The sequence below is a fragment of the Bison bison genome, unplaced genomic scaffold, assembly GCF_000754665.1.
Source record: "Bison bison bison isolate TAMUID 2011002044 unplaced genomic scaffold, Bison_UMD1.0 scf7180017864297, whole genome shotgun sequence".
Lineage (NCBI taxonomy): Eukaryota > Metazoa > Chordata > Mammalia > Artiodactyla > Bovidae > Bison > Bison bison.
Window position 1 is genome coordinate 7,089,001 of NW_011494869.1, and position 21,689 is coordinate 7,110,689.

The 21,689-nt window shown below is 40.3% G+C and overlaps 2 protein-coding genes across 2 annotated transcripts in view; one reads left to right on the plus strand and one right to left on the minus strand.

Annotated features, from left to right (window-relative positions):
- The window catches only part of LRRC36 (leucine rich repeat containing 36), a 62,486-nt gene extending 53,357 nt beyond the window's left edge, over positions 1–9,129 (minus strand). Inside the window, exon 1 of the mRNA XM_010851044.1 lies at positions 9,060–9,129. Coding sequence (XP_010849346.1) covers positions 9,060–9,129 — 70 coding nt within the window. The remainder of the gene's footprint in view (positions 1–9,059) is intronic.
- Positions 9,130–9,262: 133 nt separating this feature from the next.
- The window catches only part of KCTD19 (potassium channel tetramerization domain containing 19), a 27,710-nt gene continuing 15,283 nt past the window's right edge, over positions 9,263–21,689 (plus strand). Inside the window, exons 1-2 of the mRNA XM_010851046.1 lie at positions 9,263–9,308; positions 11,999–12,295. Of these exons, the coding sequence (XP_010849348.1) occupies positions 9,306–9,308; positions 11,999–12,295 (300 nt within the window). The 5' untranslated portion in view covers positions 9,263–9,305. The remainder of the gene's footprint in view (positions 9,309–11,998; positions 12,296–21,689) is intronic.

The following is a 21,689-nucleotide window of genomic DNA, read 5'->3' on the forward strand; positions in this document are numbered from 1 at the left end:
GAGACTGCAGATCTCAGGAAGCTTAAAGCCCTATTTTTAGTTCTTCATGAACACAACAGAAGAGGGAGCTCCAAACCCTGAAACTAGAAAAGTGATTCTGGCCCAGCCAAAAGTATAGAAAACTTAACGCACTTTAACAAAGAGACACAGAAAAGGTTTACAATCAAATTGTATATGAGGTTTTTAAAACAAAAAAGAACAAAAAACAGAATAGCATCCCTAAAGAATGAAAGCACTCCAAAAAGATACATCCACAAAACAAATGAAACTTTTAACTTAGTATTTCAAAACAAATTTCAAAAGCTAAAAGATGTCATAACAAAGTGTAGCAGTTCTCAAAACATCGTCCCTAGATCCCTGGAGGTCCCTGAGACATGTACAGGGGTCCACAAAATCAAAACTATTTTTAAAAATTATTTTCATAATAATATTAAAATATTAACAACTCTTTTTACTATGCTGATATTTACACATATGGTATAAAAGCAAAAACTACTGAGGCCTTAGAATGACTTAAGGCAGTGGCATCAAACTTTAGTCTTAGTCATAATATTGTATTCTTCACCATTATATGCATGCAGTTAAAAAAAGAGCCACGTTTTCTTAAGAATGCCCTTGAAAAAGCAGTAAAAATGGTTAATTTTAGTAAATCTTGACCCTTGAGTATGTCTTTTTTATATAGTGTTCCTAAATGGGAGGTATGCATGAAGTATTTCTGCTGCATAGTGAAGTATGGTGGATGCCTAGCAAGAAAACACTTATGTGGGTTTCAAGATGCCAGCTTAACTAGCCATTTTTTGGCGGGGAGGTAACTATTGTTACTATAAAATTCTGACATACTTGAATGGCTGTGAGACATTTTCTTAAAAATAAAGTGAGACCATCACTTCAGTCAAAACAAGTAATAACTGTTGTCAATTATTAACATATAAGCTTCCAAGCCGAAATTAGAATTTTGATAAACTTGTATTTGCCACCATAAACTTGACAGATTCCAAAACCTAAAGCTCTCTCTACTGAAATTTGTGATGATATTAACAAATATGATTTTTTAATGTTATATAATGAAATTTGTCAATATTTAGAAGATCTACATAAGTCAGTGAGTTAATATCTTTCAAATGATGGATGCATCATGTTGATGTACCAATGGATTTTAATGTAACAGAGTACAAAAAGTTCAACAATATGGTTTTAGATTTCAGATACAACTAACCTTTAAGAAACTACCACTTGCTCAGTTTTCATGTCATAGCAAAGAAGGAAATATGCACTGAAGGAAATATGCAAAGAAGGAAATTCACTGAAAATGCTATTTTAATACTTCTTCCTTCCGGGAGGGCTTCCCTGGTGGTCCAGTGGTTAAGAATCCATCTTGCAATGCAGGAGACACCAATTGGATCCCTAGTCTGAAAGATACCACATGGCACAGGGCAACTAAAGCTGTGCACCACAACAACTGAGCCTGTGCTTTGGAGCCCACCAATTATGACTACTGAGTCTGTGCAGCAACTACTGAAGCCTGTGCACTCCAGAGCTTGTGCTCCACAAGAGAAGCCACTGCAATGAGAAACCCGCAAACTGCAACTGAAGAGTAGCCTCCACTCTCTGCAAGTAGAGAAAGCCCGTGCGCATTAGTGAAGAGCTGACATACCCTAAATAAATATTCCCCTTTTCCAACTATATATCTATATAAGGCATGACTTCATATATATATATATATATATATATATATATATTTCAAACAACATATTTAACACAGAAGAAGATATGAGAATATGGTTGTCTTCAATTAAGACATTAAAAAGACATTATATATGTTAACATGTAATGGGTATGTTATAGTTATCTTTTAATGAATTACAAATAAATATTTTAAAATTTTCTGTTTCAACATCAAATATGGTAAATATAAATAGATATAATAATCCACATTAACCAAAGCTCTTTGCATAATATTTAAGTAAGAGTGTAATGGAATCCTGATACCAAAAATTTTGAGAATTGTTAAAAAATGTAAATTAGACTGAGTGGCTTATAAACAACAATTATTTCTCACAGTCTGGCGACTGGAAGTCCAAGTTCAGGGTGTTGGCATGACCAGGTTCTGGTGAAAGCCTTCTTCCAGGTTCCAGACTGCCTACTTCTCCAGTGTCCTCACATAGTGGAAGAGGGCAAGGGAACATTCTCTTTGATCTCCATTATAAAATCATTAATCTCTTTTATGAGGGCTTCCCTGGTGGCTCAGATGGTAAAGAATCGGCCCACAATGTGGGAGACCTGGGTTCAATTCCTGCGTCAGGATGATCCCTTGGAGACGGGAATTGCAACCCACTCCATTATTCTTGCCTGGAAAATTCCATGGACCTGGTAGGTTACAGTCCATGGAGTTGCAAAGAGTTGGACACAACCGAGCGACTAACACTTTCCTTCACTTTCAAGACCTAATCACCTCCCAGAGGCCACATCTCTTACTACCATCATATTAGGCATTAGAATTTCAACATATGAATAGTTTGGGGGGAGACACAAATATTCAGACTAGAGCATGCGGGCAATAGGAACTCTCATTCACTGCTAGTGAAATGCAAAGGAATAGCCACTTTAAAAGATAGTTTGGCAGTTTTTTACAAAGCTAAAGATGGCATGCTGCAGTGCTGCAGTCCATGGTGTCACAGAGTCAGACATGACTGCATGACAACTGAACTGAAACATGGCTTTTACTGTAAGATCTAGCAATTATAGCCCCTTGGTATTTACTCAAGTAAGTTGAAAGTTTATGTCCCCACAGAAACCTGAATGTAAATGTTTATGGCAGCTTTATTCATAATTGCCACAACTCAGAAGCAACCAAGATATCCTTCAATAAGTAAATGAATAAACAAAACTATGGTACATTCATATAGTGGAATATTACCCAGCAATAAAATCACCTATGGACCAAGCCATGGAGCACCCTTAAATACACATTACTAAATGAAAGAAGTCAGGTTGAAAACATTCTGCATAATATTCTGAAAAAGGTAACACTAAAAATATCAATGATATACAGTATGATGACTAGTTACTAATACTGCATTGCATATTTGAAAGTTGCTAAGAGTAGATCTTAAAAAGTTGTCATTCTAAGAAAAGAAAATTTTGTTACTATGTAAAATGATAAATGTTACATAGACTTATTGGTATGATCATTTTGCAATGTATACAAACATCATCCATTATGTTGTACACCTGAAACTAAGTTAATATTATATGTCAATTATACATCAGTTAAAAGATTTTTTTTTTAAAGAATCAGTGGTTCCCAGGGAATATATACTGTATGATTACAACTACATGACATTCTGAAAAAGGCAACAGGATAAAGGTCAGTGGTTTCCAGAGGTTCACTGGTGGGGGAGGGATGAACAGGTAGAACACTGAGGATTCTTAGGGCAGTGAAACTGTTCTTTTGATACTGTAATGGTGTACACATGACTATATATTTGTCAAAGCACACGGAACTGTACAACACAAAGAGTGAATCCTAATGTAAACTATAGATCTTAGTTAATAATAATGTATAATTATTGGTTCAACAACCATAACAAATATACTGCATGAATGCAAGGTATTATTAATAAGAAAACTGGAAGGGGATATAAGGAAGGTGTGATGAAGGAAGAATATATGGAAACTCTGTACTTTCTGCTCAATTTTTCTGTAAACCTAAAACTGCTTTAAAAATTAAAGTCTATTAATAATAAATAATTTTTAAAAGAAATCAAGTACACTTTGTGCTAAAATATGGATGAACTTTAATAATAACATGCTCAGTGAAAGAAGCCAGACACAAAAGGCCACATATTCTATGATTCCATTTATATGAAATATCTAGAACAAACAAATCTATGGAGACAGAAAGCAGATTTCTGGTTGCCTGGGACCACTTATTGTGAGGAGCTGGAAATAAGGACTGACTGCCTAAAGAATATGAGGTCTCCTTTTACGCTCTGGAACTAGACAGTGGTGATGGTTATACAATGCACTAAGTGATACTGAAATGCATACTTTAAATTTTACAGGATGTGAATTATATCTCAAAAAAAAAGGGAAAAAAATCCCAACTTTGAGGGCACCATATTGGTAGCTCTGTAGTATGCAATGACCTAATACACTGAGAATCTTTTTCAGTTCAGTTCAGTTCAGTCACTCAGTCGTGTCCGACTCTTTGCGACCCCATGAATCGCAGCACGCCAGGCCTCCCTGTCCATCACCAACTCCCGGAGTTCACTCAGACTCACGTCCATTGAGTCAGTGATACCATCCAGCCATCTCATCCTCTGTCATCCCCTTCTCCTCCTGCCCCCAATCCCTCCCAGCATCAGAGTCTTTTCCAATGAGTCAACTCTTCGCATGAAGTGGCCAAAGTACTGGAGTTTCAGCTTCAGCATCACTCCTTCCAAAGAACACCCAGGGATGATCTCCTTTAGGATGGACTGGTTGGATCTCCTTGCAGTCCAAGGGACTCTCAGGAGTCTTCTCCAACACCACAGTTCAAAAGCATCAATTCTTTGGCGCTCAGCCTTCTTCACAGTCCAACTCTCACATCAATATATGACCACAGGAAAAACCATAGCCTTGACTAGACGGACCTTTGTTGGCAAAGTAATGTCTCTGCTTTTCAATATGCTATCTAGGTTGGTCATAACTTTTCTTCCAAGGAGTAAGCGTCTTGTTACCATGGGCCAAAAGCTAAGGTCAGTTATGATTTCATTCACTGCCCTGGCTGCATTTCACATGCCTTTCACTGTATTCTATTTCAAAAAGCAGACGTTTTAACATTTTTAAAGGGAACTAGAATTATCAATCAAATGATAAACTGCCACTGGGACAGATGTTCTTTGATGATTCGTATGAAGTACAGGTCTTGGGCGTTCCTGGTGGCTCAGATAGTAAAGAATCCACCTGCAATTCAGGAGACCTGGGTTCTATCCCTGGGTCAGGAAGATTCCCTGGAGAAGGGAATGGCTACCCCTCCAGTATTCTTGCCTGGAGAATTCCAAGGACAGAGGAGCCTGGTGGGCTACAGTCACAAAGAGTCAAACATGACTTACCGACTAACACACACAGTTAAGAGATTATGCACTCAGTTTCAACAGTTATAGAGTGAAGACAAATAGACTGTAGAACAAATCAAACATTGAAAGTTATAGATCTCAAGAACAACAGAACGATCTTCCAATTTTACTTCATGGGCTATAATAACTCCACTGGGCAAAAACATGTTTTATTGATGAAAACAAGTAATCCCTTTATAGAAAACTATTTATATAGTTCACTTACAAACTGAATTAATAATAAAGCTTATTTATAATAATGATGAAACAGTTTCAAGTAAATAAATAAAAAGGCCTCGGAAATCTACATGAAAGATCTCCCACTACTAAATTCAGGACAAATTCAGCATCAATTATAATAACTGCAAGGGACTGGAACACACCAAAATATTTAAATCCATAAGTTTATAATTATATTAAGAAAACAATGCTACAACTAGTGAAGCCCACATACCTAGAGCCCAAGCTCCACAACAAAAGAAGCCACCATAATGAGAAGCCCATGCACTGCAACTAGAGAACAGCCCCTGCTCGCTGCAACTAGAAAAACCCAGCGCACAGCAACGAAGATCCAGCAGAGTCAAAAATAAAAGAAAGAAATTACTGTTAAATATTTTTAGGTTTTATATGTGATTTTTAAAATAGTTCTAATCTTTTGAAGATAAATACTAAAATATTCATGGGCTAAGTCATATGACTAGGACTTGTTTCAAACTAGACAGTGCACAGAGCTTTCCTGGTGGTCTAGTGGTTGAGAATCCACCTGCCAATGCAGGGGACACAGATTCCATCCCTGCTCCTGGAAGAGCCCACATGCCTCATGGCAACTAAACCCATGTGCCACAACTACTAAAGCCTGTGCTCCTAGAGGCCATGCTCTGCAATAAGAGAAGCCACCACAATCAGGAGCCCTTGCATCACAACTAAAGAGTAACCTACACTTTCTGCAACTACAGAAAGCCCATGAGCAGCATCAAAGACTCAACACAGTAAAAAATAAATAAATAAATCTTAAAAAAAAATAGTTCAGGGGACTGAGGGTAGATAGATGATAGGCAGGGTATAGATGAAAGAAGATTGGCCATGAACTGATGATAACTATTGATATTAGGTTGATTGCAATTCACTATTCTGTCATCTCTACTCTTGGATATATTTGTGAATTGCCATAATAAAAAATTATAAAGTAAGTACAAATGCTCATCTATGTAGAGAATATGTAGAGAGAGCTATCCAAAATATTAGAAACAGTGATCACTGTCAGGAAGGAAAACTGGGGCAGGGCCAAGGAGGGGGGTTGGGGCTCAAGACTTACTTTTCATAGTACAGTTATTATAGTATGCATATAATAAGTTAATTAATGGAATTATTTTTAGGAACCAAAAAGTATATAATTGCATATTTTATCTTCCTTCCTAGTAATTATCATTAGCCTGCAAATATGCTCTAGGATATCATGTCTTTAAAAACTTGTTCTTAATTCCACTTCATATCCTCTAGCTAATATTCCACTTATGCATTATCCTTTATAGCCAAATTTCTCAGCAAAAGTTTTTATCTTCTCTATTTCTTTTCCCTCACATATTATTCCCTTTTCATCCCAACACGGCCTGGCTTGCTTCCTCCCTACTCTTCCCTAGTTAGTTACCAATGAGTTCCATGTTGCCAAATCTAACAGACACTTCTCTGCCTTAGGTTGCTCAGACTGTCAATAGCATTTGACACTTCTGACCACTCCCTCCTTGAAACAGTGGTTGTGGTTTAGTCGCTAACTCCTGTCCAACTGTTGTGATCCCATAGACTGCAGCCCACAGACTCCTCTGGTGGTTTAGTTGCTAAGTCTTGAAACGCCATAGACTGTAGCCCGCTAGGCTCCTCTGTCCATGGGATTTTCCAGGCAAGAATACTGGAGTGGGTTGCCATTTTCTTCTCCAGGGGACCTTCCAGACCCAGGGATCGAACCCGGGTCTCCTGGGCTGCAGGCAGTCTCCTGCATTGCAGGTGGATCCTTTACTGACTGAGCCACCAGGGAATTACTTGATACAGTGAAAGTTAAAGTGAAGTCGTTCAGTTGTGTCCGACTCTTTGTGACCCCGTGGACTATAGCCTACCAGGCTCCTCCGACCATGGGATTCTCCAGGCAAGAGTACTGGAGTGGGTTGCCATTTACCCTTTATTAAATTCCAAAACATCACTTTCCTTCTCCCCTATTTAAGCTTTAAACATTGAAATGCCCTAGGGCTGAGTCTTAAGCCTTCTATTGTCTATCTACATTATCCAGCCCCATGGCTTTAAACACCATTTATGGGACTTCCCTGGCAGTCCACTGGTTAGGACTCCATGTTCTCACAGCCCCAGGCCTGGATTCATTCCCTGATTGGAGAACTAATATTGCACAAGCCAAGTGGCAGCCAAAAGAAAGAAAGAAAAAAGATATCTATGTTTTATTGGTAGTAAAAAAGCAAATTGCCAAATCATATTGATATATATGCTCTATCCCTTAAAAAAAAAAAAAGAATATGTTTGTAAAAGCAGTGGAAAAGTATAGAAGGAGGGAGAGGGAATAATATTTTTTTACTTTAGAGACTTTTGTATTGTTTGAATTGTCAGAATGAGCAAAATTAATTTTGTTATTCACATATAATAAAAACAAGCAAAGAAGGGCCCCCCCCAAAAAATACTGCCACATATTATTCTAGCTGGATAATGGAAGGCATATGCGCCCCCCCCAATCAAATTGAATAAATTTTTTAAAACAAAGGAGAGGAAGAAAGAAAGAAAGGTACACCAGTATGTCAAGCCAATGAAGCTTTTCAAATTAGGGAAGCACAAAGTGGTTTGGAAAAGAAAAACCTGAAATACCTACATCAATCTATTGATATGCACACCAAACCATCATGTAGTATTTGTTACCAGCATATACTAATTTCAATACATTTTAAATAAATTTAAATAAAATAAAACCAAATTATTGCATATTCCCCCAATAAAAAGTACTAGAGAAAGCAAGAAAGGCAACTTTTTGTTGTGGTTAGAGGACAGGCTCTGGAATCAGAGTCTGGATTAATAAACCATCGCTGGATTACTTAGGGCTGTGCGACTTGGGGCATGAGTCTAAACCTAATTTTCCTCAACTGTTAAAAAAAAGGGGGGGTTCAAAATAGAATCAGGAACGCTGATAACTTTTCCAACATTTCTATTCCATAAAAACTTAAAAAAGCAAGCTGAGTAACTCAGACCCCAGGTCAAAGGTGGGGTCAGAGGTCACTCCGCCAGGTTCACCTCAGGACGAAGCGATCTAAACGCTTCGATCTATCAGCTACTATTCCTTTTACCTCAGGCTCCTTTCGAGTCTCATGAGGCGACACATACAGATGGATCAAGGAAATGGCCAAGTTCTAGAGGAGAAGACTGGACGAAGAGAGGGCTGGCTCATCAAGAAACATCCTTACCTATTTCACCCTAATCAAGCAAGTTGGGGTGGAAGTTTCCGGAATTGCCAAAATCAACCTTTCGTGTCTCCTCCAATAGCACCCCAACTTCGAACGGCCTTTCTCACAGCGCTTCCCTTCTCCCACTAGTAGCCCCTCTTGGGGCTCAGTTTCCTTCCACTTAGTCCAGTTCTCTGTTCCTGGCTTCAGAGTCCGCTTAACCCCGTTTCTCCTTCTCCCTTTTAGACTCTGCTCCCCTCCCTCAATTTCTCGCCCTCTGCCCCAGACTCCCCGGTAACTGCAGTTCCTTCACTGCTACCTCAGCGTAACCCCTCCTCCGCCTCAGGGGCCGCTCCTCTAACTTAGGGGGAGGGCCCTCTACCTCAGGGAGCGCTCCTCTACCTCAGAGACCGCTCCTCCGCCGCCGTTCCCCCGTGACTACCTCAGGTTCCTCTGCCTCGCCCTCAGTTTGCTCCCCTCAGCTTCGAACCCCGGGCTCCCGGCCCAGACCCTCCCAACCGGGCCCTACCGGGCTGCTCCAGGGTCAGCGCCCCCAGGCGGCGGATGCCCTCCTCGTCCAGCTCCCACTGCTCCGCCATCCCTGCCCGCCTGCCCCGCTGCGTCGCTCACCTGTCGCGGCCCGCGAGACCTCCTGTCGCGCGCCAAGCCCCGCCCAGCGCCGCCAGGCCCCGCCTCGCCCCGCGCGCCGCCGCGCTCCCGAGGTCCGTTATCTTCCTGGTCACGTGCCTGTCCACCCGCTTCTGGAGCCTAGACCATGGTATGGAGCCCACCCTGGCGGGGGCACCAAAAACACTAAAACAGGGAATGGGTGCGATGTGGTCGAGGACTGGGGCTGTGGGGTTAGGGACCTGACTCTGGGACACAGTGTGGATATAGGCCCAGCTTTGAAGAGTCTGGGGTCTAGTTTGGAGGAGTCAGAAGAATGTGCCTGCTTTGTCAGTTGAAGGAACTCTGGGGATGGGGGGTGGGACTCCAGGTCTGAAAGGTGAGGCTGTGCCTCGGACGGGGTAAAGTTCTTCAATCTCAGTGCTTGGGGAATGTTGATTTTGAGGCAAAGCGGTGCCCTGGTGGGTGAACGTAATGGCGGGTGGGGGATCGGAAGGATTGGGTTGGAGGGCAGCTCTCTGAAGCATGATGGAAAGCTCCAGATACGAAACCCTGGCTCTGAGGAGTTGAGGTCCTGTATGTAGACCATGAGGTAGTTCTAGAAATTGATTTGGAAGCAGGATCAACTGATTGATCTTCTTTAGGGTTGAGGAATCAGTGTGGGGAAGACAGATACACTCTTTGGAACAGAGCCGTCTATGGGGTTGCACAGAGTCGGACACGACTGAAGCGACTTAGCCCCAGCAGCAGCAGTGATGACTACAGGCTACCCTGTTTCCTGAAGTCAATCTGACAAGAAGCCTTTTGTCTTTCAAGAACTACAGGCCCTTGTAGGGCCAGCTAATCACCTTTAAGGAGAATAGAAAGCAAAATCGTGTTTGCGTGCATATTTATGCTTTCTGGTCTAGGTGAGATCCTTACTCTCAGCTTGTCGTGTTCAGCCTTAGCCATGTTTAGAAAGGCCAGGATTTAAAAGCTTTGCGACTCTTTAAAAGCTGTCCGACTCTTTGCAACCCCATAGACTGTAGCCTACCAGGCTCCTCTGTCCATGGGGTTTTCTAGGCAATAGTACTGGAGTGGATTGCCATTTCCTTCTCCAGAGATCTTCCCAACCCAGGGCTCGAACCCAGGTCTCCCGCTTTGTAGACAGACGCTTTACCGTCTGAGCCACCAGGGAAGTTTTAAAAGCTTATACTATGCTAAATCACTTCAGTCGTGTCCGACTCTGTGCGACCCCATAGATGGCAGCCCACCAGGCTCCCCTGTCCCTGGAATTCTCCAGGCAAGAACACTGGAGTGGGTTGCCATTTCCTTCTCCAATGCATGAAAGTGAAAAGTGAAAGTGAAGTCGCTCAGTCGTGTCCGACTCTTAGCGACCCCATGGATTGCAGCCTAACAGGCCTCCTCCGTCCATGGGATTTTCCAGGCAAGAGTACTGGAGCGGGGTGCCATTGCCTTCTCCGTTTAAAAGCCTAGATTAGCTTATTAGATTGGTTTTTCCACCTTTGCTTCTGAGAGTCTTGTCACCATTTTACAATTTATAATCCTTTTCTTCATGTCCCCTTTAATCTAGCCTCAAACATGACATGTATAATTGTTTTTCTTTATATCTGAATATTTAAATCAGGCTTCTTATAAGAGAAAAGAACCTCACTCCCTTCTTCATGGCATGCATTTATTTTCTTTACCCAGATGTCAAAATTGGAGATGGCAGGTTTTTGTTGGAGAATTGGACTTTTCCTCCATTGAGCAACAATCTCCCCTACCTCCCAGCATTCTAATGCAGATTTTGAAACATTTAGAAAGTTTGAAAGAATCTTACAGTGAAACTGTATAGCCACCACCTAGATTCTGTGATGAACATTTTGCTGTAGTTGTTTAATCACATATCCTCTATCCATTTCTCCATTGATTCATCTTATCTTTTGATAAATTTAAAAATAAATTAGAAATATCGGTACATCGCACCCCAATCACTTCAACGTGCCTAATTTTTACCTAGAATTTGTTAACCTGAAACAATTAGGTTTTGTTTTTGACCAGTAAAACGAGTTTATTTGGGAACAGTAAAGAACTGCAACTCAGGACATGCAATTACGGTGAACCACATGCAAGACTGGTAAAGTGGAAGAGAGGAAACTTTTGTAGAGGAGAAGGGGAAGTTGGGAAGGGCTGTTATTAAAAAAAAATACACTGGAGGAAACTGGGAGTTTGAAGTTTAGTGACTTTTCATTGGCTGAGTTGTGGCAGTGTCTCATTGGTTGAGCTGTCCTAGGCAAGGAGAAAATCATTCTTCCTCTGTTGGCCAATAATAGGGTATGAATTTTAACATCAGCTTGTGAATTTTTGCAAAAGAAAAAAAATCAGTTGGAATTTTCATAGGGATTGTGTTTCATAGGGATCAATTTGAAGAGTATTGCTACCATAACAATATTGTCTTCTGATCCATGAACATGGAAAGATTTTCCATTTATTTAGGTATTTTAAACTATCTTTCAACAATGTTTTGGGGTTTTCAGAGTAGAAGTATTATACTTCTTTTGTTAAATTTATTCCCAAATACTTTGTTCATTTTGACACTGTTGTGAATGGAATTGTTTTCTTAACTTCAATTTTTTATTGTTCATTGCTAGCATATAAAAATACAGTTGATTTTTTATATTGATCTATACCCTTCAACCTTCTTGAACTTATTTCTAGTAATTTCCTAGTGAATTCCTCAGGATTTTCTATTGCAAGATCACATCATCTACAAATAGAGATAATTTTACTTCTTCCTTTCCAATATGGGTGCTTTTTATTTTCTTTTATTGCATAGATCTCTTTTCATTTTCTCTTTAGGAGGAGCCTGGTATGCCTCATGAGTCAGCAGAGGATTTGTTTCATTTCAATGTCGGGGGCTGGCATTTCTCAGTTCCCAGAAGCAAACTTGCTCAGTTCCCAGACTCACTGCTATGGAAAGAGGCTTCAGCACTGACCTCTTCAGAAAACCAGAGGTTGTTCATCGACAGAGATGGTTCCACATTCAGACATGTGCACTATTACCTCTACACCTCCAAACTCTCCTTCTCCAGTTGTGCAGAGCTGAACTTGCTCTATGAGCAAGCACTGGGTTTGCAGCTGATGCCTTTGCTGCAGGTAAGATATGCTTAACTTCCAGAAGTGGTGCTCAATAATATAGGCTTTACATTGCTAAAAATCTGTGTCCTTTTATATATTGGTTGCTGAGATGATCCTCTAATGAGAAGGTGTGATGAGAGAGTTAAAGTAATAAACAGTACACTGTAAATGCATGTTCTGAATAAAGGATTTCATCCTAACTCTGCCTTGTCTATACCAGCAGTCACCACAGACCCCCGGATAGACCTTTCCATCGCCTGAGATGGTGATCTTAACTCTTGGAAATCCTAATTTAAGCTTCTTTTTGTTGTTGAATTTTGAAAGGTGAATACGCTAGAAATTATAGGATTTACTACATGCACTGTGTCTGAGATTTAAAATCTGAAAGATGTGTCAGACAACATTACTTCTCATTGTGCCTGTTAGGTACACAGTGTTCACTTACAGCAAAGCAAAAAAGTCCTTCAAACTGCAGAATCTTTCCTTTGTCTTCATTTCTCTGTTTTCTAAGACTATTCTTGGTGTAAGAGCTTTAAATACCTTTACTTTGAAACCATCATAGTATCACCAGAGAACATTACCTTCTTTCCTAATTTTTCTTCCAACTACAGAAATCATTTCTATGGTTTATCTTAAGTAGTTTATTTTTTGTTTTTGAACAATGACTTTTTTAACCTGGAAGAGCTAAATATTATAACTGGGAAAGACCATTGGTCTTGCTCCATATTAATCCCACTGTCTGGACAAGGTGTTGTTTACTCTGTGTTCAGAAGCACTGACTCAACAAGCCACAGTGCAGCTCAGTGTGGTACCAACCATGCCTCCCCAACACCTCAAAGAGGAGAACTGATGTAGTCCCTGCATATCTGGGTCATACAGGATCGAGAACATCTCACAATGCATGTTTTTATGGACACTGTTTACTAAATCAGTATTTAATGTTTAAAAGGTATTATATATTTGGAAATCAAAACCCATATACTCATCAGTGCAAATTGTTGTATATTCTTTTTATTTTTTTTAAGTTACCCACCTGAAATAAAAATTTTTTCAACTATCCCAGGAACTGAACACTAGAATTGCTTACAATTGCTTCATATTCACTTAAAGGACCTGGAATGTCAAGATAGCTGCTGACTTTTTTTTGGCTCCACCATATGACTTCTTCCGCAACCAGGGATCAAACCCAGGCCCTTAGCAGTGGAAATGCAGAGTCCTTATACTGAACTGTCAAGGAATTCCCAAGCACCATTTAATGGGGGAAAGGAGGGAGTCAGTTGTTCATTGCAGAAAATCAAAGAGATCTATGCAACTTTTTGAAGAACTATTTTAAAGAGCACAAGGCTATTACACAATTTATCAAGCCCTTTAATTCCTTTGATGTCCTTATTTCCCAAATTGAGACAAAATATATTTGGGAAGCAATTTCTAAATGGGTGGTAACAACTCAGCAGCCAATGAATTGGTCCAATTCCAAAGTTGCAAGTTGTGTGAGCAGTAGCAGTATTTGAAAAATCATATGGATCTGCCTCCCAAAACAGACCATAAAACAAGTGCTTATGTTTCAGAAATGTTGCTCTCAAAGAAATAAACATTTAGGCCAACCCAGCTTAAGTGGTATTTATTCACTGAAGCAGAGTGTAAATACAGCTGGAGAAAAAACACAGCAATCTCAAGCAAATCAATAGCCTCACACATTTCCATCACTTTCCTCACTGTTAAGCCCTGTCCACGCACTCAGGTTCTTGCCTAAATGTACAAACAGTTTGCTTGGAGAAAACAGAGTTTGCCAATTCTTAGTCTAAAGACCCTTCTCAGGCAGCTGGCTTTAATGCATTTAGCCAGTATTTACTGAAAACTTTCTAGGTACCAGACATTATTCCTATGGGTTTTAAGGAACATATAAGATGATCCAATAAAAATATAATGTTAACCACATTTGTGAGCCATATGCGTAACTTAATTTTTCTAGTAGCCACATTAAAAAAAAAAGCAAGTGAAATTAACAGTATATTTTATTTAACCCAGTATATTTAATGTTGTCATTTCAATATGTAATCAATATTTTCTTTTTTATAAAGTATTTATTTTTAATTCATTTATTTTTGGCTGTTCTGTGTCATTGCTGCACACGGGCTTTCTCTGGTTGCATTTCTCTTCTCATTGTGGTGCCTTCTCTTGTTGTGGAGCATGGGCTCTATGGAGCACAGGCTGTAGGACACTCAGGCTTCAATAGTTGTGGGACATGGGCTTAGTTACCCTGCTCATGTGGAATCATCCCAGACCAGAGGTCGAACCTGTATCCCCTTCACTGGCAGGCAGATTCTTTAGTCACTGGACCACCAAGGAAGTCCATGTAATCAGTATTTTAAAATTAATATTTTTACATTCTTTTCATGTACCAAGTCTTCAAAATCTGATGTGTGTTTTACACTTACAGCACATCTCAGATTCAGGCTATCACATTTCAAGTACTCAATAGTCAAATATTGGACAACACTATTCTCAATTGTTCTAACCTGTTAGTGCTGCTTGCTCACTGTAGAGTACTTCAGATTTAGCCCCTAACAATAAAAACGGGACTTTGCCTCCCACTAACTAAAGTTCCCATGCTCTTAACACGTGGCATATCCTACTCAAGATTATCTATAATATAGTAAGTTTTGTTGGAAAACCATAGAGGAACCAACTAGTAGAATGAGATGGGAAGCATCTGGAGGACAGGTGGTTGAGCTCACAGTCCTACTCTACTCTTTACCCTTCCTCATTCCCTCACATCCCTACCCTTTAGCTCTCCCATTCCTCCTTGCCATCTACCTGCCCATCCTACCTCCTTCCGGCCTATAGCTTTGGCCTTCAAAGGGCACACTCAGTACCTATTATTATCTTGATTCTAAGTGTAACATTAACATGTATTGAGCCACCAATCACAGGCCAAGTACTGGAGACACAGAATGAACTATATAGTCATATAAGGTCAGATAGAGGTGTGTGCTTTGAAGAATAGAGCAGTGTTTCCTGTGAAATAGTGAAAGAGTTCTGTATTCTAGAACTTCTTGGGGTTTAAGAATGTGTTTATATGATTTTCTCTTTAAAAAATTTTTTTAGGTTCACTTGTTTGTTGTTTATTTCTTGGCCACATTGCATGGCATGTGGGATCTTAGTTCCCCAACCAGGGATTGAACCTACGCTTCCTGTATTGAAAGGGCAGAGTCTTAACCCCTGGACCACCAGGGAAGTCTCTGATTTTCTTTTTTTCATGTGTAATTTTTATTTATTCTATCAGGCACCACCCTTATAGTACTGGAATATGTTGAAAGAATAAAGCATTTATATCTGTTTTTTAATATACGGTTGTGTAGTATGTCATAAGTGTAGCAAGTTACTGAGGTCAGCTACTCCTTTAGAAAGAGTGGTCAGGGTTGGATTTATTGAAGGCAATATTTGAGCAGAAGACTGAATGAAAAAGGGATAAGATATGGAGATGTCTAGGAAAAAGCTTTGAGGCATAAGAACAATAAACACAAATGCCCTGAGGTTAGAATGGCTTGGAAGAGGCAGACTCAGCAGCCATTGTCAGGTGCAGTGAGAAGCAGGGAGGTGCCAGGACTTCCCTGGTGGTCCAGTGGTTAAGACTCCACACTTCCACTGCAGGGGACAAAGATTCAACCCCTTGTCAGGGAACAAAGATCCCACATGCCACACTGTGTGGTGGTGGGGAGTAGAGAGATGTCAAAAGTAGATGAGGTCAGAGGATGTTACAGATCAGATCTTGCAGAGTTGTGTAGGTGACTATACAGGATCTATTCTAAATGTTATAGGTAGCTTTTGGAGATGTTTAAAGAAAGAAATAAAATTATCAAATTTAAAATTTTAAAAGATCATTATACCTTAAGTTACAATGGTTGTCAGGTACAATGTCAGAAACATGAGCAACAAAAGAATTAGATGAATTTTCAATTTCATCGAAATTCTAAAATTTTATGCTTCAAAGGACACCATCGAGAAAGTGAAAAGACAACACACAGAAGGGAATGAAATATTTGCAAATCACTAATCTGATAAGGGACATGTAATCAAAATACATAAAGAACTCTTACAACTAAACAACAAAAAGACAATCAAATTTAAAATGAGCAAAGGGGATTTCCCTGCTGGTCCAGTGAAAGTCCACTGGAGAGTTGAGAGTCCACCCTCCAATGCAGGGGACACAGATTTGATCCCTGGTCCAGGATGATCCCACATGCCACAGAGCAAGTGGGCCCATCTGCCACAACTAGTAAGCCCGAGCTCTAGAGCCCATGAACGACAACTAATGAGCCCATGTGTTGCAACTACTGAAGCCTGAGTGCCTAGAGCCTATACTCTGCCAACAAGCATAATCACCACAATGAGAAGCCCGCACACTGCAATGAAGAGTAGCCCCCGCTCACTACAACTAAAGTCTGCACTCAGCTACAAAGAGCCGGTGCAGCCAAAATAAATAAATTTTAAAAGTATTTGAATAGACATTTCTCCAAACAAGATATACAAATGGGCAATAAGCACATGAAAAGGTGCTCAATATCACTAGCCATCAAGGAAATGCAAATCAAAACCATCATTAAGTTACCACTTCATACCCACTAGGATGCCTCTCATCAAAAAGACAGTAACAGGTGTTGGCAAAGATAGGGTGAAATTAGAACCCTCATACACTGCTGATAGGAATGTAAATTTGTACAACCTCTTTGGCAAGCAGTCTGGCAGTTCCTCAAAAAGTTAAACATGGTGTTACCATATGACCCAGCATATACCCCAAATAAATTAAAACCTACAAAATGTCCACACAGACACTTGTAGACTAATGTTAATTAGCAGAATTATTCATAAAAACCAAAAAGTGAAAACAACCTGTATGTTCATCAGCTAATGAACAAACAAAATGGTATATTTATACAATGAAATGTTATTTGTCAATAAAAGGAATGAAATACTGATACATGTAACGATGAAAATGAACTTTGAAATGTTGTGCAAAGTGAAAGAATCAGACGCAAAAGACCGTATATTGTATGACTCCACTTATATAAAATGTGCAGAATAGGCAAAGTTACAGGGACAGAAAGTAGATCAGTGGTTGCCTAAGGCCAGGGTACAGGGTGAGAAGGATACAGTGAGCAAAAATGGGCAACGGACTCTTAAATGAGCATAGGGTTTCATTTTATGATGTTAAAATAGATTGTGATGATGGCTGCACAATTCTGTGAATATGCTAAAAATTACTCAATTGTATAATTTAGGTGAGTAAATTTTTTCATTTATATATATAATATGAAATTTATTCACATTACATCTCCTGCATTGGCAGGCAGATTCTTTATGACTAACACCACCTGGGAAGCCCATATAATATGAAATTTATTCACATTAGAAATAATATGAAACATTTCAATAGCGCTATAAAAAATCATTAACTTCCGGCTTAACATTAGGAGTCAGCAAACTACATCATGGACCAAATTCAGCCCATTACCTTTTTTGTACAACTTATGAACTAAGAATTGTTTTTACATTTTTAGATGGTTAAAAAAAAAACAAAAGAAATATATTTGTGACACATAAAATTTATATAAAAGTCACATTTCAGGGTTCTGAGGTGCAGGCTCAGAGGGAAAAATCAGGAGTTTGGATTTAAATGTATTAAGTTTGACAGGCAAGAAAATGGTGCTCGTTAAAATTCTGGATGGTGGTGGGGGCAGGCAGCCAGATGTATAGATCTGGAATTCAGGGAAGCAGTCAGGTCTAGAGACATAAATTTGGAGTCCTCAAGGTTGGTATGTAAATCCTCAAGCCTGGATGGTTAGGAATGTCGTATCTTGTTCACAGGGGGAGCATAAACTAGTCTGTACATTAATGCCACAGTGCTTCATAGATTTTTCTGTGTAATTCGGGAAGTCCCCTTTGTGTAAATGTAAGCTGCTCCAAGTCTCACAAACATACTATCAGCTTGGTTGGGAGTCACAGCTGCTACTGCAAAGTGTGAAATTTTTCTTCAGGATAACTCACAAGGCTTCAAGATTCCCTTTTTATTGCCTGCCTGAAGTCCACCAAGGACTTAGTATGTTGAATACATGCTAATTGTATTTACTTTTTCATGCCTTCTGAGGACTTGTAAGTTTGGAAACTTGAATTGTTCCACCTGTGAGTGTTCTGCTACCGGCAAGCAAATCAAATAGGCCTGCAACCCTTGTGCTCAAGGGGGCCAGGAGTGTTTTTATGTTGATCACACAAATGTTGATCACACTTTTAAGAGAAAAGACCACTGACAAGTCTCACATTTCCATTTTCTTATGATATGAGACAGATTTCCACTGTGATCTTGTAAAGGCACATTTCATAAACAGCAGATACTTACCCCAACAGTGTACCTCATCTATGGATGTGGGTAAGTGGACAACTCAAGTATAAATGCTTCAACATGGCATCAGGGCTCCTCACAGGACAGCCCATCTGCTTGTCCTGGCTCATGTTCCAACACATAGATAAACCTACATGCATGCATAGACACACATGCATGCAGACATGCTCACACTCAAACACACACATACACACACGCCCACCTCTTAATGTCCAGTCATGTCACTGAGCACCCTAAATGCTTCCTCTCAACGTTTTTTCACTTGCTGTTCCCTCTTTATAGAACATTTCCCCTTCAAGAATTAGCCGAAATGAGGCCCACAGGAAGACTAGCCTGATATTTCCAGGTAGTTTGCCTCTGCTCTCAGATCAGTGCTAATTCTGTTGGGATCATGTATTCATACGTCTTCCTCCCTCACTAGCTTGTATTCTTTTCATGTTTACATTCCCAGCATCACAGTACTGGGCCCATAGAGGGGTTTAATAAATGTGTGCTGACCGAACACTGAATGATGTATCCAAGATGATGAGTGAAGGCTGAATCTACTTCAGGGTGGGGGGCTGGAGCTAGCAGTGGAGGGGCAGGTTAGAGATGCTGATAGGTGTGTCTTATTTGGCTTGTTTGGCTGATAGCATCTATTCTGCGTATCCTTTTGTTCAACCAGTCTTGCTCCTCTGAGCTTCCAAGTGGTGCTGGCCCTTCTTGTCTTTACAAAGCACTTGGAGATTTGCAAGCTCCCCCAGGCTCTCTTACCATCACATTCCTTCCAACAGCCCACATCAGAGCATAAAGCTTCTCTGAGCACTGCTGCTGTTTTGGAAAAGCTAGATTAAGTCCCAGGGCTCTGCCAGTAGGACATTTGTCAGCCATCTTTTGGCAACAGTGCATACACACACTCGCCCCCATGCCATCAGTCTTATGTTACTTCTGATTGACATGTTTTCACTATAATCTGAGCCAAAAGCAACATTAATTACCTTGTGCTAGCAGTTAGCCATTTGAATTCGGGTCTGTATTTCCATAAAGAAATCCTCCCTCTAATAATTTCTAGGTCATAACATATGAAGAGTAAAAGTACTAGGAGTAGTATTCAGGCAGACAAAAGGGGAATTAAAGTCCATGGAAGACCAGCCACACATTCTGGCAACTTTAGTCAGCAAAGCCAAGGGGCAGCTGAAAGCATAAGCTCTCTGACGTGCTCCTCACTCATTCATTCATTCCACAAAAATACACTGAGATCCCACAAACACTACTGTGGTTGCTGTAAATGCAGTGGAGAACAAAACAGACAGGGTCCTCATGGTCTTGAAGGTTATATATATTCGGGGAGACTGGGAGACAGTAAATGAACAAGTAGGTGTTACTGAGAATAATAAAGCAGAGTAAAGGGGTTAGGGGTTCCATGGATTCTTAGAGCAGCCAAATGGCTTCCCATGAGTGGAAGGCCTTATATTTCTAGAAATCAGAGCAGGGATTATCTGACAGAGTTTAGGAAAAAATCTAGTTGAGGCTCCTGGGTCTAATGCATGCAGCATGTTCCTGACTGGCAAAAATTGCAATCCTTGTAGATTTACTTGTTTGGTTTTTTTTTTTTTTTTCTTCCCCGTTTTAGATTTGTCAAACACTTCTTGGAGGATATGATACTGCTCACACTTTACATTAGTGGAAGTAGCAGGAAATGGAGACAATTTATAACAATTTGATTTTTATAAATTAGACCATTCCTTCAACTAGCACACCTCTCAAGCTAATTGAACTCTCACTTCTGACCTGCCCCAAAGGACACACCTGGGTACCAAACAGCACCTCCAAGGGGATTTAGGTCCATCCTCAAACAGGTTGTTCTCCTGGGTGGCATTTCCCTCCCGCAAGAAGTCCCCTCCCCAGAGGCCAATTTAGAATTGTTCAAGAGTGCCATTGTTTCTTCCACTGAGACAGAATCTCAGGATTTAAATCTGCAGATGAACTAAATGGCCAGTTCAGGTTACTGTGATCTGGTTAGATTAGGATAGGCTTGAAATGATAGGATGTCTCTTGCAAGCTCTCACTAGTTTCACTCCCTTTTCATACTACTTCACCCAATTTTGCTGTTGTTGTTGTTGTTGTGCCGGGTCTCAGCTACAGCAGGCAACCATTTCTCAAATGAATGCATGACAGACTCTCTTCTGCTGTTTCACATATGCAGTTTTCTCTTCCATTGTTCATTGCCTCCAGGAAAGCACTCCCCATGACCTCACCATTATCCAGTCCTTCCACAAATCCACCAGCCACTCAAAGTTGGGAAGATTCCCCACTGTGGTCCCCTCCTTTTGCAGGTCTTAAGCAGTTATGGGGGTGCAGTTTATAGCCATGGCCACCAGAGGGCTCTTCTCAAAGCTCAGGATTCCTTGGGCAGCTTTTGGAGAGCACCTGTACGTCAAGGCTGTATATTGTCACCCTGCTTATTTAACTTATATAGAGTTATATTGTACTTATATAGAGTACATCATGAGAAGTGCTAGGCTGGAAGAAGCACAAGCTGGAATCAAGATTGCCAGGAGAAATATCAATAACCTCAGATATGCAGATGACACCACCCTTATGGCAGAAAGTGAAGAGGAACTAAAAATCCTCTTGATGAAAGTGAAAGAGGAGAGTGGAAAAGTTGGCTTAAAGCTCAACATTCAGAAAATGAAGATCATGGCATCTGGTCCCATCACTTCATGGGAAATAGATGGGGAAACAGTGGAAACAGTGTCAGACCTTACTTTTTTGGGCTCCAAAATCACTGCAGATGGTGACTGCAGCCATGAAATTAAAAGACACTTGCTCCTTGGAAGGAAAGTTATGACCAACCTAGGTAGCATATTGAAAAGGAAAGACATTACTTTGCCAACAAAGGTCCGTCTAGTCAAGGCTATGGTTTTTCCAGTGGTCATGTACGGATGTGAAAGTTGGACTATGAAGAAAGCTGAGTGCTGAAGAATTGATGCTTTTGAACTGTGGTGTTGGAGAAGACTCTTGAGAGTCCCT